This window comes from Crocodylus siamensis, chromosome 3 (genome assembly GCF_052110815.1).
Source record: "Crocodylus siamensis isolate JL-2025a chromosome 3, ASM5211081v1, whole genome shotgun sequence".
Lineage (NCBI taxonomy): Eukaryota > Metazoa > Chordata > Crocodylia > Crocodylidae > Crocodylus > Crocodylus siamensis.
In genome coordinates this window covers 257,843,469-257,869,041 of record NC_143397.1, presented here as the reverse complement: position 1 = coordinate 257,869,041, position 25,573 = coordinate 257,843,469, and the positions used below count along the sequence as shown (strand labels likewise).

At 50.8% G+C, this 25,573-nt stretch overlaps 1 protein-coding gene across 1 annotated transcript; it reads right to left on the bottom strand.

Annotated features, from left to right (window-relative positions):
- Positions 1 to 7,577: 7,577 nt before the first annotated feature.
- Positions 7,578 to 11,362, bottom strand: LOC149869695 (long neurotoxin homolog TA-bm16-like). The gene is made up of 3 exons (XM_090037378.1): positions 11,311 to 11,362; positions 9,782 to 9,889; positions 7,578 to 8,236 (listed from the first exon to the last, which is right to left on the bottom strand). Exons 1-3 carry the CDS (start codon positions 11,360 to 11,362, stop codon positions 8,019 to 8,021), a joined length of 378 nt encoding a protein of 125 aa, XP_089893504.1. The 3' UTR covers positions 7,578 to 8,018.
- Positions 11,363 to 25,573: the final 14,211 nt, after the last annotated feature.

Here is a 25,573-nt window from a genome sequence, read left to right as displayed (position 1 = left end):
GCCAAGCAGGTTCATGTGTCCACTACAGAAACTTGATTCCCATGTCCCAGCAGCCCCTGGTCCCACATGGCCCTGAGGAAGCAGACCACAGGAGGAGGAAGGCAGGATCTAGGAAATCTAGATGATGATCCAGGGGGAGCTTCTCCTGGTGTAGCTTTGCCCTGTGCAGGGATGCTTCTGTGCCCCAAAACCAAGCATGGGCTAGTGGAGGAGGATTGTGCTGCAGCCCTAGGAGGGCCTTTAGCATCTGGATGACTTGTCGTTTGTCTGGAAGTCCAGGGTAGCCAGATGTGATGCTGGCCGCATCACTCCTCTATGCCTCAGTGAAATACCTCGAGGATATGGGCATGTGAACAGGTGCTAGGTGAACCGAGCTGGGATTTTGCAGTGTTTGTGCTATTTTCTGGAACATTGCAATGCCATGCTTTCACTGAGCAGCTGAGGGCTGGACATTTCCACCCCAGACCACCTTGCAGTCCCTTCTCCATGTGTCTGGTTCTGCAGGAGAGGAGAAAGGAAAATATGCAGCTTTTCCAAAGCCCAGAGTTATCTAAAAGTGACTGACAGCAACCTTAATTAGAGACACATTGTTTGGTAAATGCTCCATTGACTGCAGATTACCAAGATCAAAAGTGACCTGGCAAGGATGAGGTTAAAGCTGTCTTTGAAATGCACCTGAGCCTGGGGATTTCCATCAGACTCCGTTGTTTCATCCTCAATGAACTGTTCAAAGCCCCATGAATATATGGGGTACATCTATGAATGCCGGTACCCGGCACTCAGCAAAGGAGCTCTCTTACTGGAGGCTGGTGCCAGTACCATATTTTCCCATGTACCACCCCTCCTTCTCCAGAGCTTCCACAGGCAGGGACAAAGATGGACAGTCCACACCTTTGATGACTAGGAGTAGATGTTGTTTAAGAAAATTGGGCATGACCCTTTGTTGGCTAATTATCGATCTTGTTAGGCAAAACCCTGCATTTTACTTGGTCCATGAAACAAAAAAAATCCTCTTTTTTATGTGACAAAATATCTTCTTGAAACAAGTCCTTGGAGTTGCGTGGCCATGAGCTGGTAGTTGGGATCACTTGGCACTCAACTACTTGGTCTGGGCTACTTAGTTTCTCCCTTCTTTATTGAGCATATGGTACAGGAGGCTAGCTGGAATGGGATGGCTGGTTAATCAAATCATTAGATACATGACCTCTGCCTTATGCCAGAGCCAATGACCGCCTAAGGCAGCCCAGATCCTCCCTACTTTGGCATGCATTGGCTGTCTACCAGGAAATTCTTCTCTTCTTTACTCCAGTGCTTCTTCCAAGATATTAATAAAGATGATGGCAGGTTTCTGGGGCTGAGCATCCTCTTCCTGATGCTCCCTGTGTTTGTCAGTACTCTCCTGTTTGTTTTCTTCTTTCTAAAGACCCTGCACATGAAGAACAGGGCTGTGGGCTGGGGTGGAGCTCGGAGTGCCAACAAACACCTTGCCCAGCACTGGCTGCGTCTACACGAGACGCCGACCGCACAGTTGTTACGGCGCAGTCATTTAGTACTTGCATACCCACGTACTAAATGACGGTGCAGTAACTGGAGTTACGGTGCCGTAGTGTCCCCAAATGGCTTTTAGGTGACGCTGACTGTGCAGTAGTTCATTACTACTGTGCACTAGCATCACATCATGCTTCGTGCCACGTGACACTACCGCGTAGCAGTAATGGGCGACTATGCGGTTAGTGTCTTGTGTAGACACGGCGTCTGTGTAGCGAAGGTGCGGATCGGGGGCATCCGTGAATGGTCGGTTTGTCTCCTTGGCAGCCTCCAAGAGCTGTGGTGTTGGCTCATGGCAATGAGCTCCAAGCCAGGGGCTCGCTGGGTTGCGGAGGTGCAGGTTATGACACCTTGGGCTGGAGCTGCGATACTCGCTATAGACACTAAGCAGGTTGGCGGGCTACAGCCCTGCAGCCTGGCTCCTCAGCCAGTCCTTTAAATGCAAAACACAGGCCTTGCACCAGCAAAGGCACAAACCAGGATCCAGACCTTTTGCCCTTCTCCAGGCAGTAGGAAAGGTCCTTTAGCTGTGTCTCAGTATCGTCTTGGTACCATGGCCCCTTCCTGCTAGCGAGCGTATCTGAGTTTCCCCTCCACCTCCTGTCTGCAACCTGCTCCTTCCCCCCCAGCTCACTACTCTCTGCTCTCTCCTCTTGGGTTTCAACTGCTCCTGGGGTACCCCCTCACCCCATAACATCTGGGGTCCTACAACGGGGATCTCTGTTCCCTCTTAAAGGGCCAGCTCACCCTATTACAGGCACTGACCAATTCATCTGTGCTCCAGTACATTAGGAGTGCCTGGTTGCTACAGCAGAGCTGTGGACCGCATTGCAGATAATGAAAGGTGAAACACCCAACCAAAAACTGCCCAGTTCAGCTTCTGTCAAAGCCAAAGGGTGGACAATGACTGGAAGATGTTTGGCCAGTTGAACAAGCTGGAGGACTTCCTTGCTGTGTCCCCTGTGGCATGCAGCCAGACTTCAACTGTATTGCCAATTAGTCATGCATGGAGGTGGGTGGTGGCTGAAGTGTTTACGTAGCTGGAAAACAAGCAGAACTGGCTGGCCCTGGGCTGCGTTTACCCCTAGATATGGGGATCAGGATTGTCAGTGCTGATAGCTGGGTGACAGAGGCAAGATCCTGAGCTTGGGCACACACCTGCTTCTCAGCGTAGATTTACCCAAAGGTTTCTTAAAATGAGCAGAAACTTATGGGGGAGTTGCACAGGGGAGGCCAAGACTGCAAAACCTGAGGGGAAGACAGCAGTGAGATGTCAGAGTGAGCCCAGGGCTGGAAACGTTGCTGGGGGGCTATGTGCCAGGATTGGAGAGTGTTGGCAGATGTGTGCACACACCCAGGAAGGGGTTAGCAGGGTGCCTTGCAGGCCAGCACTGAGAAGCAAAGATGTTTCAAGGAAGCTCATACGTGATCCAGCCAGCTCTCACTCTCGTAACGTGAATGCCTGCATGCCCCTTAAATAGCACGATAAGAGCAGGCCCAGGAGCTGGGCTGGTCTCAGTGGTGACAAATAACACAATAAAAAGCATCAGTTGCAGCAAAAGGGGGTTAAGTTGGATATTAGGAAAAACTTTCTCAAGCACTGGGACAGGTTACCCCGAGAGGTGGTGGACTCTCCATCCTTGGAGGTAAGACAAAGCCTTGGCTGGGATGACGTAGCTGGGCTGGTCCTGCTTTGAGCAGGGTGTTGGACTAAATGCGACTTCCTGAGGTCCCTTCTCACCCTCATTTTCTGTGATTCAAGCTGGCTGTCCTGTAAGGAGGACTGCGCTCCACCAGCCTTACTCAGCATGACTGGCTGGTGCAATTATATTTGCATAAATTTCCATTGCATGTTCAGCACAGAGGGCAGGTCCCCGGGAGCCTTCTGTATCTGGACCGTGACCCTCACCATAGGCAGAGAAGAGCTGCAGTATAACCCCTTCTCCTGCCTGATGCAAGGACAAAAGTTCGCATGCCTCAGCAGGTGTGAGCAATGAGGGGTTTCCTTCTAGCTGCATTATTACAACAGCCGTGCTTGCCTTCCACCTGAGGCTCCTTGTCTGGGGTGCTGAATTAGGGCAGCATCTGAGCACTTTGCAAAGATTTAAACCTGACACAGATGCAGAAATGCATTGTGAGGGTGGCAAGCTCAGACCGGGAGGAACGACAGGCCAGGTTCCTTCCCAGTCATCTAGATGGATATGGGTACCTCTATTTCACGCTGTTCATATCTAAAAAAATCCATGAATACATCTGCTTTGGTAACACGCCATCATCTGATCCTTAAAACTGAGTCTGAGTCACAAAGAAGAAGCAAGGTGGAGGAGAACCCACCCATATTTTGCATTAGCTGCTTTGCAGGGACTCACACAGGGTGGAATAGGAACATATTTAGGCACCTAAGTCCACTCATACATCTAATAGGTGGACTAGAATCCGACTCAAATGACTTGTCCCCAGTTGATAGGAGAGCAGCGACTCTCAACCTTTTTTAGACTTTAGGCACCCCATGATAGACTCGAGACACCCCTCAGTAAATCCCAGTTCTTTGTTTTCACTCGTTTTTTAACTATATAAAAATACTAGAGCAATTCTTCTGTTGCAAAGAACTCAGCAAAGGCTGCACCAGGTCAGGATGTTTTTAACGCTCTGGATTTCTGTTTGAAACCTCTGGGTTTATCTTTTCAGTCATGTTTGCACACCTAATAGTGCTAACATTGTGTAGCATCCTGTGACACCCTTGAAAGGATCTCAAGGCACCCCAGGGTGCCATGGCACCTTGCTAGGGCAAGAGAGAGAACCCAAGTCCCCCCATATCTTGACTGGCTCTAAAGCCCTGGGCCAGCTGCCATGAAGCACCAGACTTGATCCCCACTTTGCTTTTACTGGTATAGCTCCCATGGCACCTGGGGGACATTCAAAGGGATGGTCTAGAAACTAGGTGGCATTACACTTCCAAGGAAACTTCCCCTGGTTGGTTGTTTTTAACCAGAAGCCAATACTCATCACTAAGCATTTATCACAGAATCAGAGAAAAGGAGGGTGTGAAGGGACCTGGGGAGGTCACATCCAGTCCAACCCCCTGCTCAGAGCAGAACCAGCCCCAACTATGTCCTCCCAGCCAAGGCATTGTCAAACTGGGTCTTATAAACCTCTGAGGATGGAGAGTCTACAATCTGTATTATTTAGTTTAAGATTGAAGGAAAAACAAATAAAACACAGAGCCACAGACTCAGAATAATAGAAAATGAGGGTTGGACAGGACCTCAGGAGGTCACATCTAGTCTAACCCCTTGCTCCAAGCAGGACCAGCCCCAGCTACATCATCCCAGGCAAGGCTTTGTCTACCCGGGTCTTAAAGACCTCCAAGGATGGAGACTCCCCCACCTCTCTGGGTACCTGTTCCAGTGCTTTATTACCCTCCTTGTGAGAAAGTTTGTCCTAGTTATCCAACCTCAACTTGCCTTGCTGCAGCTTGAGCCCATTGCTCCTTGTCCTGTCATCTGCCCCCACTGAGACCAGCCCAGCTCCATCCTCTGTGCAGCCCCCCGGCAGGGAGGTGAAGGCTGCTGTTCAATCCCCCTCGGTCTTCCCTTCTGCAGACTCAATCAGCCCAGGTCCCTCAGCCTCTCCTCACCAGTCCTGTCCCCCAGCCCCACAACCATTTTCATTGCCCTCCACTGGACTCTGTCCAATGTGTCCACATCCTGGCTGTAGTGGGGCCCACAGCTGGACGCAGGACTCCAGATGTGGCCTCCCCAGTGCTGAATAGAGGGGAGGAATCGCTGCCCTCGATCTGCCGGCAACGCTCCTGCCGATGCAGCCCAGGATGCCGGTCGCCTGCTTGGCACCAAGGACACACTGCTGGATTCTGTCCATCTTGTTGTCCCCTGTCCCCCCACGTCCTTTTCTGCACATCTGCTGCCCAGCCCATCGCCCCAGCCTGCACCGGTGCAGGGGACTGCTGCCTCCTAAGTGCAGGACTTTGCACTTGTCCTTGTTGGCAGTGGTGAGGTGGGGGGCAGGGGCTCAGGACTGCAGGAGCAGAGGAAGCAGGAAGTATTGCTTCATGGAATTGGGGGGAAATTCAGTGTTGATAGTGGGGAAAGCCACAGCACCCGAGGAGCAGCTGCTGACCCAGTACTGCTTCTAGAGGAGGCTGGGGGTCCATCGTTAGTGAAGATAATGAAGGGGAGCCTAATGCTATTGGTAACGCTGGCTAATGTACCTGGAGAGTCTCATTACCTGTACCAAGGTTCGACTCTCCCTAAGATCTTGCAGCGCAGTGACAGCTGGTTGCATAGGTTAACTGTGCCTGGCGGAAGAAGCAGTTTCCTCGACACTTGTGCTGCATTGTGTTTCCTTTGCATTATGGGAAAGGGTGAATGGAGATTAGGGGTCGAACCTCCAAACATTTCTGTGGGGCATCTCATGGATCAGTTGGGTCCTCATTCACCTGCCTCTCTCAGGTTGCTCCCAGGCTCTTCTCATGCAGCTTGAAGATGGGACCCTCTAATCCTACCCATCTGTGCCACCCCATGGGCAGGAAGCTCCTAAGGGCCTGAGAGGCTCCAGATATGTGAGGGATGGAGACGGTGGCCACAGCCGAGCTGGGGACAGGGAAATCCCAAATCTTTAATGGGGTCAGAAAGGGTCATGCATGGGCTCCTGACAGGTACTGCGACATCTCCCAGAGGAAGAGTCAGTCGCAAGGACCATCTTTGTTTTCCTTGGGTCAGTGCTTTCTTTACACTTGCTCTATGCTGATTATATCAGGCACTTGAGTGTGCATTGGGGGTTTGCCACATTGGGCGGGTGTTTGCTTTAGAAATGAAGCAGCCAAGGAGAAAAACATATGCTTTGCTGCTTGTTTTCTCCACGCCACCTTCATCTGGTGTGTAGCCGCATACGTGCTCCAAGGTAAACACCTCCTCGGCCACAGCCCTGGGGCTGCTCTGCTCTTTTGGACAGGGGACAGGAACCAGGGAGAAGCTGGGAAAGGAAACAGTGAATGGAGGAGGAGAGCAGAGGTGCCTTCAGAGGGGGCTACGGACAGCCAGAACAGCCGCGGCAGGCAGGGTGAATGCCACAGGCAGCTCACCCTGGTGATGCTCACCCATTTTTTGACTCAAGGTCCTCCTCAATAGATTCCAGCCCCCACTTGGAAACTTTCATTTATTTGTTTTTTAACGACGAAAAAACGCTGGAGCTGTTCTGTTGCAAACGACTCGGCCAGCCCACGGCAGGGCAGAATGGTCTTGGCACTTTGGATTCCCACTGGAAATCTTTGGTTTGATATTGTGAACTGTGTCTAAGCATTTCCCTTTACTTGATGCACCCTTGTAAGGATCTCGCGGACCCCCGGTTGAGAATCACTGCTCTAAAGGAAACTGCTTTCAGGGGAAGAGAAGGGGGCAGGGAAGGAGTTAGCAAGCAATCCGGTCAGAAGGCTACCAAAAAGCCCAGGCTGTGACTGTGGTGCTCAGCACCCAGCACACCCCAGTATCTCTCTTCTGTTGTTACTTACTGTGTTGTGGTAGCACCTAGGAGCCCCCATCATGGACCGGGGGCTTTTTGGGAGGTACAAGTCACGTCTCCTTCTTTGCTAGCATCACCACACACACATGCAATGACTTGACAGCTGTAATAGTGGATTCATGTTTGCTAAAGCATGGCTTTTGGACATACTGGGTGCGTCTACATGAGACACTAGCTGCGCAATAACACTGTGTAGTAGCATGCTGTGCAAAACCTATGCTAAGACACTACTGTACAGCAGTATCAGGCTATTGCACAGTTAGCATCTGTGAAAACCCGTGTGCTGGCACTACTCTGCAGTAGCACTGATTACTACACATTCATTTAGTACTTGCTTACTAAACTCAATGCACAGTAACTACAGCGTAATAATGAACATGCGGACGCACCCACAGTGTACGCAGATGTGTTTGCTGCACAGTAAAGGCATGCGCACACCTTGATGGAAGGGCAAGTTTCTGTTTAATGTTGCCTACCACACATGTGCTCATATACATGCACTCGATGGAAAAATAGATGGATGTGCTGATCAGTATATACAACGCAAGCGCACCCGCAGTCACAGACAGATTGGGGAGGGGGGTGTCAAATGTTCAATGTAAATAGTGCATGCAGTAAACAGTCATCTACATACATGATGGAGAGGTTGATGCATCCACTAAGTGGTGACTGCGACAAAGAAAGACATGCACTTAATGGAAGGGCAGGTGTGTATTAAAAACAGCATTGTGACACACACACACACACACGCACACACGCACATCCCTTTTACTTTTAATTAACAGTGCTAAAGAAATCTGTAAGACAAGCATCAGCAGCCAGGTACAACCGTACAGGGGGAGAAAGTGGTGCCGCTCTGCTTGACTGCTAGAAACCAGCCGTCGTGGTGAACTTCCAGGGCAATCGATGGCCCAAGGCTTCCTCCCCGCTCCTCACAGTCTACTCGTAAGCAAGAAGCAGGCGACGCTGGCTGCAGTACCCACTGCCATGACTATGGAGCTGCTTTCCATCCTGCCCACGCTGTTGTGGTTGCAGTTGTCAGTTGAGCAACAGAAAGTACGCTTCTCAAACACAAAAAAGTTGTCTGTGGAGTTTGTACACGAGGAGGAGCACTCCTTGGTGATAACCTTCCAGCCTCCCAGCGCTGGAGCTGGAAGGGAAATGAAAGAGTTACACAGACAACACTGAGGCAAACCTATCAGGGCAGGGAGCTCTTGTGCTGTATTAGGGTGGATGGTCCTTTGACTGAGAGATTAGATGACGGGTTTGTATGGGATGGTTTGAATAGGGATGACCCTTCTTCAGGCAGGGAGTTGGACTAGATGACCTCTGGAGCTACTTTCCAGCCTGGGTTGTCTATGATTTCTAGGATTAGGCACAATTCATAACCACGACACTAGAAGGAAGCAGGCTAGAGAAGTGAAAAGCAGTGGGATGAGGGACAACACAGCTGGACCTCATGGACTGATAGGGTTGGAAGAGACCTCAAGGTGGTCAGGTCCTCACAGTGATGAAGCTTGCACTTCTTGCATGCATTTACTTTTGGAAACCCCACACTCAGCTTAATCCTAGGTGTTCACTTAAATCCAAGCAGAGCAACCCCGTTTCTTCTGGGTTGCATACTTATACAGCCCAGCTCCATCCTCTTTGCAGCCCCCCTGCAGGGAGGTGGAGGCTGCTATTCAATCCCCTCGGTCTTCTCTTCTCCAGACTCAATCAGCTCACTTAGAAGTTGCAAAGCCACAGGGACTAGAGCTGAGGGAAAGGACACAAACTGCTATCAACCACTTGTGTTATTATAACGTTGGTAGCTTTGACCCCCTAGAGCTTGAGCAAAAGACAGACTGCCCCAAGGAGCTTTGCTGCCTGAGTATAACCACGAAACATCAAATGGCTGCAACGACACCTGTAGCTGGGAAAAGTTAATGACGGAGCCAGCCGCAGGGAGCTCGTCAGACCTGCTTCTCAGGCTCTCACTCCTAAATATACCCTTTTTGTTCAGGCAGACAAACACTGGCAGGTAGATACAAGAAAGCTATTGAGCTCCTTGTCAATGTGATTTGTACCACCTGAGGGCCTGGTTTGGAGACTTCAGGTCCCACTGGCAAATGTGGTGGAGGGTTTCCCAAAGTGTCCTGAATTGCATAAAACTGTTGCATGCAAGACATGAGGGGGTGGGGTGGGATTTTTCTACTCTCTTCAAACCTGACCCAGAGAACTGAGCCCAATTTGGGCCACTGTGCACACCAAAGAGCGTGGCTTCTTTCCAATGGACACACCAAATTGGAAAGAAGGCAGCGGTGAGCAACACAAATGATTAGCCATCTAGAAAAGGCAGGGTTTGAGGAAGGGTTGGAAGAACTGTGATATTTAATTTGAAGAAGAGAAGACCAAGGGGGAATTTGTATTTGAAGCAGTCTTCAAATACAAGCAAAGCGCATTTACAATGTGACTGGCGATCAACAGTTCTCCGTGGCTGCAGGCAACGGGGCGAAGAGCAATGGTCTTAAATTGCAGGCGGGGAAATTTAGGCTGGACCTGAGCAAGAAGAGAGGGCCCCTCTGGGGTGTGCAGGGTGATCCCTGTGTAGCTGCAACGGATGCATGGTTGTGTGAACCTCCTGGTTGTGTGTGCGTGTCAGGCACTTGTGTGTCCAACAGCAGACTGGGTCATTGCCCCTAATGTCTCTTCTTACCATACACTTCTGTCTTGCAATTGGTTAAGTTGCCGGGGCAGGTTTTGGATGTCAGACAATCCGCGTTTTTGGTCTTCGCTGGGCAGGTGTAACATGTCAAGGCGAAACCTGCAAGAGACCCAGGTGTGTGAAGGGGTACCACAGGATGGAGAGCCCCAGGGCGAGGAACGAGGAAGCCGGGTCACTGCAGTACAACCCGGGCCTTAAAGAACAGACTTTGTGACCCTGGGCACGCATCAGGGTCTGAGGGGAGCATGACGCCACAGGGTCTGTCTCCATCATACTGTCAACCGTGCTGAGCCAAAGCAGCTCTGGGTGTTCAGATCCCTCCTCTGCCCAGCCGGGATCCCAGGCCCCACTCCCAGAGCCAGGGCACATCAGGGGGTCTGGGAGGGAGGTGAGTCCAATTGCTCATGGGATAGCGGTCACCTGCCCTCCCCAGGGGCTGAGCACCCTCAGGGGTGCAGCTGTCACCAAGGACTAGATGGGATAGGAGTTCACACTCAATGCAGGTGTTTCACATCCCATGGCATGGGCACAACTGAAGCACGCACACAGCTGCAATTACAATTACAATTACAATTGTGCAGGTAGCTGCCGGGGTATAATGCACTTAACCTCCAGGGTGTATCGAACCCAGGCAGCTGGACCGATCACCGGCTAGCCGTTTAGTGGTCCCCACCAGACATGCGCTCCGATCCCATTCTCACACCCCCAACGGCAACATACAGACCCGACAATGCCCCGTGGCTATATTGCATTATACCATTCAGCATAAAAATAATGCAATAGTTTGAACCTCCACAGAAAAAAGATGAGTTGCAATCAGATGCCTTCTGAAATCAGCATCAGTGACAAAGGGAAGGATTCGGGTTGAAACGGGGAAGAAACTGAGACAAGGTCAAGGTTTTCAAGCCAGCTGACCCAGCGGCCTCATGGAATTGGCTGGAAGTGAACTGCATCAGCATTTTTCATGCAAAACCTCTCATTTAAGGAAATGTCGAAGTGACGTTGTTTGATATATTTGAATTTTTTCCCTCCCGTCCTTTTTGGTGAAAGCGTCTCACAAATCCTCCAATGCCTCATTCTCCAGCAAGTTGACTAATTTACTAGGCAAGGGATTCTTACAGGGATACCTTTCCAGTGGACCCACTACGTCGTTGGATGAAAGTTAGGCTTTCAAATGCAAGGCATTCTTCATAATTTCATATGTTAGGGGCTGGAAGGGACGTTACAGATCATTTGGGCAGAAAGCAAGACGGGCCCCTTTATCAAAAACATTTCTCTCGTCTGCAAACCCAAAATACGTTGACTTCCAGCAAGAAGATAAACCATTTTTTCTCCCTGTCTAGACCACTCTGTAATGTCCTTTCAGAAAGCTGATACCACACACCCAGACAAGAACCAGTGACTTCTGCCTTTTGCTTTGGGGCAAACACATCTTGCTGTCTCCTCCTATTTCCAGAGGTGCCTAACTCACTGGAAAGACCGTAGGATTGGGATAAAGAGGAAACTCCCCCCTGTCTTACCTGATTCTATGCACAGGATTGCGGCCAGCAAAATAACAAGAAAGACCTTCATCTTTGAGGCTGTGTCTAGCACTCTGAATAGAGGACTTTCCCCTCCTTTATATATAATCACTCCAGGTATCACTTGTGCAGGGTTGGAAAGTATCAAATCCCCTACTTCTGGGCCAACTGGTTCTCTGAGTCATGATGCAGGTATTGGCCAAAAAATACCACTCCTCTCTCTTTGTTGTTTCTTTGTCAGGTTCTTTTTCTTCTCCATCGTTCCTGCCTTTATCATCACCCTTGTGCAAACCCTACACACCTCAATGGAAAATACCAGAACTTTTCTTTACAATGCCAGCCTGGGGTTGATAAACCTCTCGTAGGTGGGGACTTGACTCAGGCATGTCCAGTCATACATTCAAACCCTGCCAATCCCCTTTGCTGTTATCATCAAAAGCACCAACACACCTGTGTTTGATCAACGCCAGGACACGGCTCTGTGGAACATGTTTCTATGGACCCAGATGCATAGCTTTTGGGGTTATCCTCTGGGCACTATCTTGCCCCATTCACAGAAGATACGAGCGGTGATGGCCTCTCTCCATAGGCAAGGCCATGTCATAGCTCTTGTTTTCAGTGCTAGAGGCCCCAGGTTCAGTCCACCCTGGGGTGACCTTCATGCAGGGAGCCCGTCAGACTCTTTCCAGAGCACCGCAGAAGAGAATAAGACATTTCCTTTGCATTTCCTACAGGAAAGATGTAGAGCTCATTGCCATAAGATGTAGGCCGAAGTTGAGAGGTTAGCCAGATTCAAGAAGGGATTGGAAACATGGTTGGAGGAGAGGGGCATCAGTAGGTAATGAGCATGAGGGGTATGGCCTCTGCATCAGAAATTTGAGCAGGAGGTTGGACTAGATGTGACCTCCAAAGGTCCCTTCCAGCCATCATTGTCTATGAGTCCTAGATGTTAAATGCTGGAGGCTGCAAGTGGGAGACGAACAGGGGAAAAATCTAGGGTCTGACCCAGTAAATAGCAGTTATGATGTTCTTAAGTAAATGTTGTTCAGTTGACCCGCACTTCTGTTCGGGTCTTGGCAGCTTCCACCCCTGTCTGCAAAGCATGTCTTACTGGGAAGGAAGGTGGCAGAATTTTCGACCCGGAGGGATGTGGGCAGTGGGGTCCCCCAGGGCTCGGTCCTCGGGCCCGCACTGTTCAACATCTTCATCAGCGACTTGGACGAGGGGGTAAAAAGCACCTGCTCAAATTTGCTGATGACACTAAGATGTGGGGGGATGTGGGCACGCTAGAAGGGAGGAATAGGCTGAAGTTGGACCTAGACAGGTTACAGGGGTGGGCGGATGAGAACAGGATGGGATTCAACACTGACAAGTGCAAGGTGCTGCACCTGGGGAGGAAGAACCAGCACCATACCTACAGGCTGGGGAACTCCCTTCTCGTCAGGGCAGAGGCAGAAAAGGATCTTGGAGTCGTCATTGATGCCAAGATGAACATGGGCCGGCGGTGTGGGGACGTGGTCAGGAAGGCCACCCGCACCTTGTCGTGCATCCACAGATGCATCTCGAGCAGGTCCGGGGAGGTGATCCTCCCCCTCTATGCGGCACTGGTCAGGCCGCAGCTGGAGGACTGCGTCCAGGTCTGGGCGCCGCACTGCAGGAGGGATGTGGACAGCATGGAGAGGGTCCAGAGGAGACCACTCGCATGGTCGGGGGCAGCAGGGCAGGCCCTACGAGGAGAGGCGACGGGACCTGAACCTGTTCGGCCTCCACAAGAGAAGGCTGAGGGGGGTCTAGTGGCGTGTTACAAACTAGTCAGGGGGGACCAGCAGGCACTGGGGGAGTCCCTGTTCCCCCGAGCACTGCCAGGAGTGACCAGGAATAGCGGTCACAAGCTGGCAGCGGGGAGATTCAGACTCGACATTGTGGCGAAATGCCGGGCTAGCAGCTCCGGCACCGCTTAGGGGAGCCGCGGGCTTTGCAGAGCTGTGCGAGCGCGCGGCTTGTGGGGCGGGATTGAGGTAGCTCTTAGCCACCCTCGAGGTTCGCCAAGTTGGCACAAGTAGACGACTTAGAGTAAGTTGTTAGTGTCTCTTAATCTATAGGGTGTCCGCTGGTTCACGAGGTTTCAGAGCCAGCCCTTGCTCTCCAACAGTGGAGCTGGTCCGAAGCTCGGTGCGGCTGCCGGCTCCTTAAGTCCCAGAACTGGTCCACGGCTCATTGAGATGGAATGTTCGTAATAAAAGTTATTACGGAGTAGATATAGAGTAAAATAAAAAGATTTATTCACTCACCTGGCCTCACCCTCTTACGAATAAGAGGGGAGGCCGGTTGGAACGAAGTTGCAGTAAATGCAAGTATAGCGAGCGTAGGTATGCTGTCTAAGCTACGATGAGAGGCAGTCGAGAAGCGGAGTCTCCGATGTCTCTTCAGTTACAGTATGCCGGATACTGACGGGGTCTGTTGGTTCACGGGGTTCCAGCAGCTGCCGGCTCCGTCGTCCCAGAACCGGTCAATGGCTCATGAATGGGATATACAAAGCAATACTGTAACACGGTGAATCGTTGTCAGTTGTCGGATTTCTGAGGCCTTTATCTTCGCTGGGATATGCCCAGGCGGGGAGGCTGAGAACCGGTCCGCGGGGTGATCGGGCCCACAGAGTTTTCCAGTTGTCGTCTCTGCTGCTTCCTGCTTTTTTGCCTCTTTTATAGATGTTCATTGGACTGCCTCTATGACACTAACTATAATACACAGATAGGATAATTTTCTTTTACATAATAGTTACTAGGCAGATTTTCTACACAAGTTTTGTTTCTGTAATACTGACACTTTTTAGATAAGAGGTAAAATTTATAGAGTATAGGTATGGGGCTTACTGCCAGCAGAGCATAGTACCAGGCACTTGTTTAGACTAACAGTAAAACTGCAAGGCAATAAAAAGCAGTACCAGGCACTTGCTTTAGATAACAGCACAGGCCTCAAGGTAACATAAATGTGAAAGTGCCACACGGCAGTTATATAAAAAGGAGAAAATAATATAAAATATATGCTTTATATAAAGATAATATAAAATGGTTATATGCTAAATAATATAAAATAGCTACAGACATCAGGAGGCGCAACTTCACGGTCAGGGCAGCTAGGACCTGGGCCCAACTTCCAAGAGAGGTGGTGCAGGCTCCTACCCTGGGGGCTTTAAGACAAGGCTAGACAATCACCTTGCCGGGGCCGTTTGACTCCAGTGCTCTTTCATAAATTTCATAGACATTAGGCCTGGAAGGGACCTCGGGAGATCATTGAGTCCAGCCCCCACCCAAAGGGCAGGAAGTCAGCAGGGGTCATAGGATCCCAGCAAGATAAGCATCCAGTTTACTCTTGAAGGTGTTCAATGTAGGTGCTTGAACCACCTCCGCTGGCAGACTGCTCCAGACCTTGGAGGCTCGGACAGTAAAGAAATTCTTCCTTATGTCCAGCCTGAAACGGTCTTGCAGGAGTTTGTGACCGTTCGACCTCGTCATCCCTTGGGGCGCTCTGGTGAACAGACGTTCCCCCAGATCCTGGTGGTCACCCCTGATAAACTTGTAGGTGGCCATCAGATCACCCCTGAGCCTGCGCTTTTCCAGGCTAAAGAGCCCCATGGCTCTCAACTTGTCGTCGTAAGGTCTGTTTTCCTGACCTCTGATCATGCGCGTGGCTCTCCTCTGCACTCTCTCCAGCTTCTCCACATCCTTTTTGAATTGTGGAGCCCAAAACTGGACGCAGTACTCCAGCTGCGGCCTCACCAAGGCCGAGTACAAGGGGAGAATGACGTCCCGGGATTTGCTCGAGAAGCATCTATGGATGCACGCCAGCGTTTTGGTCGCTTTACTAGCCGCAGCATCGCATTGCAGGCTCATGTTCATCTTGTGGTCAATCATGACCCCCAAGTCTTTCTCTTCTGTAGTGCTAGCCAACGTAGCACTGCCGAGCCTATAAGGGTGCTGCAGGTTTTTCCTCCCAAGGTGGAGAACCTTGCATTTTTCAGTGTTAAACACCATCAGGTTCTCGTCCGGCCATTTGCTGAGCCTGTCCAGGTCAGCCTGGATCACCCGCCTATCTTCTGGCGTGGATGCTTTGCCCCAAAGTTTGGTGTCATCGGCAAACTTGGCCAGTCCACTCCTGACTCCAATGTCCACATCGTTAATGAAGATGTTGAACAGGATGGGTCCCAGGACAGAGCCTTGAGGGACCCCACTGGTCACAGGGCACCACGATGAGTGACTGCCATCAATCACAACCCTCTGGGTCCGACCACGAAGCCAATTTCCCAGCCAGCGGATCGTGGTGGAGCCAAGGCCGCAACTGGGCAGTTTGGCCAAGAGGTGATCGTGGGATACCAGATCAAAAGCTTTTTTGAAGTCAAGATATATGACATCAATCTCTTCTCCCTTGTCCAGGTGATAGGTCACCTGGTCGTAGAAGGAAATGAGATTGGTCAAACAAGACCTACCCGCAACAAACCCGTGCTGGCTATCCCTTAGGATGTTAGCCTGGGCCAGTCCCTCAAGGATGGCCTCCTTAATAAACTTTTCTAAGATCTTCCCCAGGATAGAAGTCAGGCTAATGGGCCTGTAGTTAGCCGGATCCACTCTCCTCCCTTTCTTGAAGATCGGCACCACATTGGCCTTCTCCCAGTCTTCGGGCACTACACCAGAGCGCCAGGAGCTCTGGAAGACCTGTGCCAGGGGCTGGGCTATGATGCTCGCCACCTCCTTGAGTGCCCTGGGGTGCAGGTTGTCAGGGCCGGCTGACTTGAAGGTATCCAGCTTCTCAAGGTGTTTCTTCACGAGGTCAGCATTGATGGAGGGTAGGGGATCCCCCTCACCCAGATTTCCCTGTCCCATAGCAGGCATGGGCATCCCGTGCGACTGATGAAAGACTGACGCAAAGTACCTATTTAATAGGTTGGCTTTTCCCTGGGCGTCAGTTGTCAGTTGCCCCATCTGGTTTAGCAGGGGTCCAACATTGCCCTTGCTTTTCCTCCGGCTCCCCACATATCTGAAAAAAGACTTTTTGTTGTCCTTGATGCCTGAAGCTAGTTGGAGTTCAGTTGCAGCCTTGGCTTTCCTGGTTTGCTCCCTGCAGGACCGGACCAGCGCGGAGTAATCCTCCTTGGAGGTGAATCCCATCCTCCATCCTTTGTAGGCTTTCCTTTTTAGCCACAGGAGGTCTGCTAGGTCTCTGGAGAGCCAGGGGGGCTGCTGTGCCTTCTTGCTGTCTTTCCTCCGTGTTGGGATAGATTTAGCTTGTGCACTGAGGATCGCTTCCTTGAGAAGCAACCACTCTTCTTGAACTCCCATCTCCCTGGGGTCACGGTCCCTGAGGGCCTGACCGACTAGCCTCTTGAGCTTGTCAAAGTCGGCTTTTCTGAAGTCAAGGACTTCTGTGTTGCTGACTGGCTTGCCAGCTTTCCGGCGGATGGTGAAGGTGATCAGCTCGTGGTCGCTGTCACCCAGCTTCCCATTGATCACTAGGTCGCCGATTAGGTCGTCCCCCGTAGCCAGTACCAGGTCAAGCAGCGCTTTGCCTCTCGTTGGCCCATAGACTTCTTGAGTCAGGTAGAGGTCATCCACGCACGAGAGAAAGCTTTGCGCCCGCTCAGATTTAGCTGAGTGATCTTCCCACGAGATGTCCGGGTAATTGAAGTCACCCATGACAACCAAGGTCCTGGAGCAAGTGGCCTCAGTCAGTTCCCGGGCGAACTCCTGGTCAAGCTCGGGACTTTGGGTGGGAGGTCTGTAGTAGACTCCCACCGTTGTGTCCCCTGTGCCGAATTCCCCACGAATTTTTACCCAGAGGGTCTCTAGCTGTCCATGCCGGTCGCCAACATCAGCTTGCAGGGACATGTAGCTTTCCTTCACATAGAGAGCTACACCCCCGCCCCTTTTGTCAACACGATCCCTCCTGTGCAGGGTATAGCCCTCGATACCCGTGGTCCAGTCATGGGTGGAGTCCCACCAGGTCTCCGTTATCCCAATGACATCATATTTCTTTGCACTGAGCAGGAGGACGAGCTCGTCCTGCTTGTTGCCCAGGCTCCCGGCATTAGTGTACAGGCAGGCAAGTGTGGCCTTGGGGGCTCTTGCCTTGCCCACAGATTGTGCCAGGGCTGGGGCAGGGGTGGGCTCCCTTTAGTGCCTTGGTCTGCTGGCTTTGCAAGGGCCATTCAGCGGGCCAGCAGTGGCAGTCGTCCCCCCATCCCCCAGCGGGCTTAGTTTAAAGCCCGGTGGAGCAGGTCAGCCAGCCTGGCTGAGAAGAGCCTCCTCCCCAGGGGGGAGAGGTGGAGGCCATCTCTTCCCAGCAGCTCGCTGCCTCTCGCCAAAGAGCGGGCTGTGGTCAGGGAAGCCAAAGCCTTCCCGATGACACCAGCGCCGCAGTCTTTGGTTCACCGCATGGATCCTCCTCTCCCTCCTCAGCCCATAGCCCGAGACTGGGAGGATCGAGGAAAACACCACCTGATGTGAAAACACCATGGCAGAGGGTTGGACTCAGTGATCTACTCGGGCCCCTTCCGACCCTAGAAACTATGAAACTATGAGCATCAAGACATTTTTTGAAGCCGGACAAAGCATAGGAGATGGGGCATATTGCCATGTTTCTAGGATGGACAGAGAAGGAGGAGAGGAAATGGCTTGCTCATGATCCCACAAAGAAGTCAGGGATGGAGCTGGAAAATGATCTCTGGTCTAAACCCAGGATCATCTAATGTCGCCATTCTCTGCTTCCAAAGCGCCCCATCCTGCACCGGCGGCCTGTCCTCCAGATGTTTCTGATGGTCCTGAGTGGTCATGGATCTAAACAACTGACCCGCACACCAGCTCTAGAGCAGATGGGCTCACAGTTCAGCTGTGAAATGGGCATTCAAGACGCTGGAAATAATAAGCCCAGTATTTACAGAAAGATTTAAAGTCAATTAAATGTGTGTACCCAGGCAATGTCTACATGAGAGATCATCCTCTCTCAGTAAGGGCTGATAAACAAAGGGGAGCTCGTATTGGGATTTTGGCTGTAAATCTGATCTGAAGTGAAGAGTTAAGCATAAGGTTTTGGCTGGATCTCCAGGAGCCCCCATCACCAGCGGGGAGGTCTCCGAGCTATCTGCGGGTGAACCGCTGGGTAGGTTTGTGGTGCTGGCAGGAGGGGGAAAGGAGTCTTAGGAGCACCCATCCATGCAAGGGGATGCTGCCTGGAGAGGACATCGCGACGCCAGGTTTGGAAGCAGCACGTCGGGTAGCCCTGTGCCAGCCAGGGTCAGGTCTCCAGGGCTGTGATGCTGCTCTATTGTCTCATGCTGGTGGAAACCTTTTGTCTCTTTTTGGGCCTTTGCAGGGAGGCTGTGGTCCTGACGGGTCCCCATCTCCTCTCTGACCACCCCGCCCCCAGAGCGGTTCTCAGCGGGCACGTATCACCCTCGGTGATGCCAGGTGCAGCTCCCTCTCCCTCTCGTAGAGACCGAACCACATCCAGAGACCAACAAACCAATAAATTGGCTTGGGCAGATGCTGCTCAGCCTCTTAAGCCTGGCGGCTCTCTGATTTTAGGCTCACTTTCCACAGGCGGGGTCTAACTCTCCATCACCTCGACTGCCCAAAGTACTGACAGTGCTTGACGTGAGCCCAGCGATGGGGTGACAGTCTTCCCCTCCTTGTATGACCCTAAATGCTGATCTGTTATTATTGAGCATGGTCCAAAAGTAGACGGCAGCCATGTCCTTTGCTATTGATTCCCAAGCTGTAATTTGGGGGGGTTGGGGGCCAGTACTCAGTTATGTACAGCTATCGTTGGGGAACCTTTCCCATATCTGTATCCTGGGCCTGGTAGTTGCTCTCTTAGTTAGCCTAATAAAAGGTATCATCTCCACACCAAGACTTTGGGAGTTTTGCAGTTCTTTTTCACTGTATATGCAATTCTTGCTGTGTTCCTGAAGATGGCAACCCTCCCCCACGATAGCTGCCAGCAGGCAATATTAACATGCAGCTGTCCGCACCTGAGTGTAAGCATATTTTTTTTTCCTCCTGGTATTATGAAACCCCAAGTTCATCTAATGGTGTGCAGAAAAGGCCATCTATTTCCCCGGAGGCGCTAGGAGCATCTGTAAATCGCTCGGGCTTTTCTCTTGCGGTTTACATTGTCACGAGGAGCTCTTGGCAGACGTCTAGCTTTGGATCTCGTGTTAAGGATATAGTTTGCTCTCTAGATACTTCCTGCTCACCTGCCATTGTCCTGTATGGATGAGACCTAGGTAGCAATGTGGGGCACATGGTGATCTTATGGCTGACAGTCGCATAGATATTAGGAAAAACATTCTCATTAGGAAGGTAGTGAAACACTTGAACAGGGTACCCAGAGCGGTGGCGGACTCTCCATCTTTGGAGCTGTGGCTGGATGATGTAGTTGGGGCTGGTCCTGCTTGGAGCAGGGGGTTGGATGAGATGTGACCTTCTGAGGTCGCTTCAACCCTCGTTTTCTATGATTTTATGATCTAATAATCATGTGAAAAAATACACGAGCGGCATCGGGAAAGAGGCCAAAAACCAGAGCTTTGAGGGTGGTGCCTCCGGCCTATTCTCTTTCTGATCTAGGAATGCTTCTTTTTTTTGGCTTCCTTCATAACCCAGCTTTACCAGCAGGGATGAAGGAAGCTACCAGCCCCATCTCGCCTATCTAGACTTGGTGATTCCCTGGGAGGAAGAAGATATGGATTCATCTCTTAAGTGAGAAAGGCCTTGAATCCAGGTGAGAAGTGTCCTCACCACTAGCTTGGAAGAGAAAACATGCATGTCTTGTCCTCTTCCTCTTCCATCCCTGAAACCTTGGGTGACTAAACCGAGGTTTGATGCGTGTGACCCCCACATCAGGTGCAATATCCAACTCAGGGTCTCAGGGGCCAATATAAATGCTGTGTAACTCCTGAAGAGGGGCAGAGACCGGGAACACAAAACTCTTCTTGCTTTTCCTGCCATGGACCCATGCACTTACACCCGGGGCACAATAATGCACAGTCCTGCTGCAACAAGGGGCCTCAGTGACTCCAGGCCCAAATAAAAAGACCCCTTCAAGGTGATCCTGGCTGCGCCGACGTCTGCCCTAAGCCTTGAGGGATTCTGAATGCGACTTCAGCAGCTGCCGTATTAACCAGGAATATGAAGAGGTTAAAATGTTATGTCTGTTCCTTAGAGACGTCCTGGTTAATGGAATTATTTTATTGAAGAAGCCCCTCTCTAGGGTTCATAAAGGGATTCCCTTGTGGCCCTAAGCATGGCATTAACCAGTTAAGCACATGCATTAAAAGGGTTTCCGTCGCCTCTGAAACAGCAGGTGTATGAGAGCTGGCAGGAAGCAGCACGTTGGGACCGAGCAGGTGTGAACCCAACTGTGCTCTATTACCAAATGTCGGTGTAGCAAGTTGCATCACATATTGCTCGAGATGGGTGGGGAAGGTTTGAACAAAGTTCAGATGAAACTTTCCCTAGGCTGAAAGCCAGCAAGTTTCTCCTGCATGAGTATCTGCTGGGTGAAAGCAAAAGTCACTCTGCACCTCATCCATGGGGAACAAAATGGTGAGCAGCCTGGTCTCGTTCACTACTGCCCTTCAGTTACTTACTACAAGGACAGCTGCTTTTTTTCTTTACTTTGGCTTTCAAATCTTACATGTGGATCTTAATTCAGGGTGCATGGTATGTGAAGAAATACGGGATCTCTGCCTCCGTGGCAAAACCATTGCAACTGGAAGCCTGTTTCATTCTGGATTAAATGGCAGTGGTGTAGCTCACACAGGTCACAGAAGCATAGAAAATGAGGGCTGAAGGGAGCTCAGGAGGTCGCATCTAGTCCAACTCCTGCTCCAAGCAAGACCAGCCCTGACTACATCATCCCAGCCAAGGCTTTGTCTACCCGGGTCTTCAACACCTCCAAGGATGCAAACTCCACCACCTCTCTGATGCAGCCTAGTAAAGAAGACCACCGAGCGAACCGTACTTCTTGCATATTCCTTGGACTAATTTGGCCATAACTATACTCCAGCCTCCAATCTATATTGGCCAAGTTATGACTATATCTAGATTGAGCCAAGTTATAACTATAACTATATCTATATTGGCCATAACTATACTCCAGCCTTTTTAAAACATTGAGATTTTTAGTTGAAGCTGCCTCCGATGCCTGAAGGGGTGAAGGCAGGAGCTGGAGAGGCAGCAGCCAACACTGTGCCCAGACTCTGAGGACACTGAGCTGATGTTGCAGGAACCTTTTAATCAGTTAGACTTGTGCTGCTGAATCCGAACCCAGATCCTGAGCAGGTCAGGGGGTGCCCTGTTCTGTGATAGCTACAGGGGCTTTTAGGATCCAAATCGGTGATCCGCTTTCCATCCCCTGGGAGTCTGGAGCTCCTGGATCCACTCCAGGGAGAATGGAAACACCCTGTGGAGGTGGGACCATGTAGGACGCGTGGCCTTATGGACAAAGCAAGCCTATTCCTGCTGCTGGGTGACTTGTCTACATCTTCTTCATATGCACGGTGGGCATGATGACACTTGGTTGTCCAAACACTTTAATAAGAGCTATGGGGGAAAAGGCCTGCATAAGTGATGTGCATTAGTGTACGCCAGAAACCTCTTTGACCTTGAGTGTTGGCAGGAGGGGAAAGAGAGACTGAAAGCAAACCCACCTTTATCCCAAGCTGTTGGTAGCAAGCCTGACCTGGAAAAGCCCCTCTGCGTTGCACACGGGCTTCTAGACAATCAGAAAATCACGGCATGGCTGCCACTTGATTGCATCGCGGGGCTAATCAGGTCTGAAATCCTCCAGTTTTATTCCTGAGAGTTGTGGCCCAAAGCTCTCCATCAGATGGTGCTCTTGTACCGCCAGTCAGGCCCCAGGTTTTCTGTGGGTGTGGAGTAACCCCTGAATAGCAAGGCTGTTTATTTAAGATCCCAGCCACTCCCGAGCATCAAAAATGCATTTGACATTTTTTGTCATTTTGCTAATTGCTGCGCGCGTTTGCTTGCAGAAGAGTCCGTGTGTGGGATCCCTGCCAGCCCCGGCTGGAGGTGCTTGCTACATCCCTGGGCTGTTTTTAGGAGGCTCTGGAAGGGAAAAGTCTTTCCTGGAGCTTCAGGGTTTGGGGTGAAGCCGGGGGAAGCGGTTCTCATCTGCGAACCACACCGGTTTCCTTGGCCAGACATCTGCTGTGTGCATCTGCTCACAGCCATGGATAACGCAGCACTGTAGGACCGCTTGCAATGTGCATCTATGGTTTGCTCCATTTTCAGTACCAGGGAGTGAAGTGACTTCCCCCAGGTCGTGCAACGAGTAAGTGGCAGAGCTGCTGAGCCTGGATACCTGGGAGCCCGGATACTCAGTCTTGCAGTCTAACCATTGGGGGATGCTGATGTTGAGCACACTTCCCCGGCCTAGAGCATAGGGTGAGCAAACAGGAGACCATTTGCATGGGACAGAGAGAAATCGCTGCCAGGCCAAGAGCTCGGCAGGGGCATGGCTGGGTTGGAGCATGCTTGTGCATTGATCCTCCCCTTTGGCTTCAATAGTTGTTGATGCTAAGAGGTAGCATGTATTACACCTAATTACCAGACACTTGGGTACTGTTAGGATGCTGGATGGCAGTGCCTGGGCTCGGTACCCTTTAAAGCAGCAGACCTCTTGAAATGCCTGTTAGACCTGGTCAGAAAATGAATTTAGGGCAGAAAATGTATGAAACAGAACTGGTTTTGCATGAATAAATTGGGTTGGATGGAAGCTCTCAGGTCCAGGGTGGATCTGGTGGGCCAATCAGATGAAGAGCAATACATGTCCCAGAATGAAGGGTTTGGATGGTGGCACTAAGCATATGCTTGCTGCATCCTTAGCAAATCTGTGGCTGACATCAAGGTGAGTGGAGTTGCAGACATGCCGGAGGGCTGAGCTAGGATCCAAAATGGAAAATGGTCTGTAATCAAGCACGTGACTTTAAACAAGAAGTGCAAGGTGCTGCACTTGGGATGGAATAATTGCACATACAACCACAGCCTGTGGAAGGACTGTCTACAGATGGAGAAGGACCGGGGGTTACAGGAAACCATAAGTTGACCACAAGCCAACAGTGTGCACTTGTTGCAAAAGGTCGACAACATCCTGGGTTGTATCAACAGGAGTGTCGCTTGCAAATCGAGGGAAGTGATTTTTCTGCTCTATTTAGCCCTGGTGAGGCCTCATTTGGAGTCCTGTGTCCACTTTTGGACCCTGCACTTCAAGAAGGATGTGAACAGTTTGGAAAGAGCCAAGTCAAGCGTGCAAAAATGATTAGAGGCCTGGGAAGCAGGACTGATGAGGAAAAGTTGAAAGAATTGGGGTTGTTCATCTGGAGAAGAGAAGACTGAGGTGGGATTTGAGAAGAGTCTTCAAATACTTGAGGAGTGAGGCCAGGAAGGACGGAGATGGGCTTTTCTGTGGCTGGAGGAGAATGGGGCTAGGGGTCGGGGCCTCAAGCTGCAGCAGGGGAAGTTTAGGCTGGAGATGAGGAGGAACTTTCTGACTCTGAGCGTGGTCCAGCACTGGAACAAGCTGACCTGAGAGCCGGAGCATCTCCATCCTGGGAAGTTTGCAAAAGCAGGTGAGACGGACACTCAGCTGGGATGATTTGGTCAGGGATGATCCAGGGGCTGGACGAGACCCTGTGAGATCCCTTCCAGCTCTACTTGGCTACGATCCCATGAGTAGCCAAAATCAGAATCAACCTTGGGAAGCGGAGACAGATTCCCTCGTACATCTGATTGGAAAAAGAGAACTTGAGCCTGTGTTTTCCACACACCGGGCAATTTCCCTATCTAACAGGCTCTGGAGTAAGCTATCCTCTCTCCCCTCTTCACATTGTACCATGCTTTGCATTAAGTAATTAAATACTAATTTGGCCAAAGAGAGAGAGAGTCACATTGATGCAGACCCATAAATCATTGCACTTTTGATGCATTGGCAAATTCAGATGTAAAATATTTCACTGGTTTTTTTTTCCGCCCTGAGCATCCCCATCAGATCCTGCAGTGAGTAGGACAACGCATCTAGAGAAAAGAGCAGACAATAGGAATGCCAATTAGGACTTGTCATTTCTTTCCCTTAAAATGTTTGGCTAGAAAGCCTATAAGAAAAAAAATTGAACAACATATCTTCCTCAGATCCTTTATGAAAATAGGAGGGGTGCTCACGAATGTCCTTCCTCCACGGCACACAGAGGGAGGGCTTCCCAGTTTCTTGACCAGTTCTACCTACAGATTTATTCTGCAATGTGGTCTATAATAATGAAGAGGTCCACCATAAGGTTGGGTCCTGGCCCTGGTGAAGTTGATGGGAGTTTTCAATAGGGCAAGAGTTTGCAGTATGGAGTGGGTCTTCAAGCACTAAGCACTTGGAGGAGACAGTGGTGATTAGGAACAGCTGCATGGATTCACCAAGGGCAAGTCAACCTGATTGCCTCCTATGATGAGGTGACTGGCTCTGTGGATGTGGGGAGACCAGTGGACATGATATTCCTTAACTATAGCAATGCTTTTGATACCGTCTCCCACAGCATTTGTGCAAGCAACCTGAGGAAGTACAGGTTGGATGAATGGACTGTACGGTGGATAGAAAACTGGCTGGAGCATCGGGCTCAGAGGGTAGCAATCAATGGCTCAATGTCTAGCTGGCAGCTGGTATCACGTGCAGTGCCCCCGGGGTCAGTCCTGGGGCCGGTTCTGTTCAATGTCTTCATTAATGATTTGGAAGATGGGATGCAGGGCACCCTCAGCAAGTTTGCAGATGACACCAAGCTGGAGGATGTAGTTGATATACTGGAGGGTAGGGCTGGGATTCAGAGTGACCTGGACACATTGGAGGATGGGGCCAAAAGAAATATCATGAGGCTCAATAAGGACAAGTGCAAAGTCCTGCACTTAGGACGGAGCAAGGCCCTGCACCGGGACAGGCTGGGGACCAACTAGCTAAGGAGCAGGGGGGACAGGGGCAATACAATGGATATGAGCCAGCAGTGTGCCCTTGGTGCCAAGAAGGCTACCGGCATCCTGGGTGGCATTGGTAGGAGCATTGCCACCAGGTCAGATAGGTTAGACAGTGGTTTTGTATGGGATGGTTGGGATAGGGATGGTTTTACAACTGTGACGAGCCTCTTTTCTGCTGCTTATTGGTTGCTGGACACATTCCAGACTTAATCAGTACATATTGGAGAGGATTTGTCCTC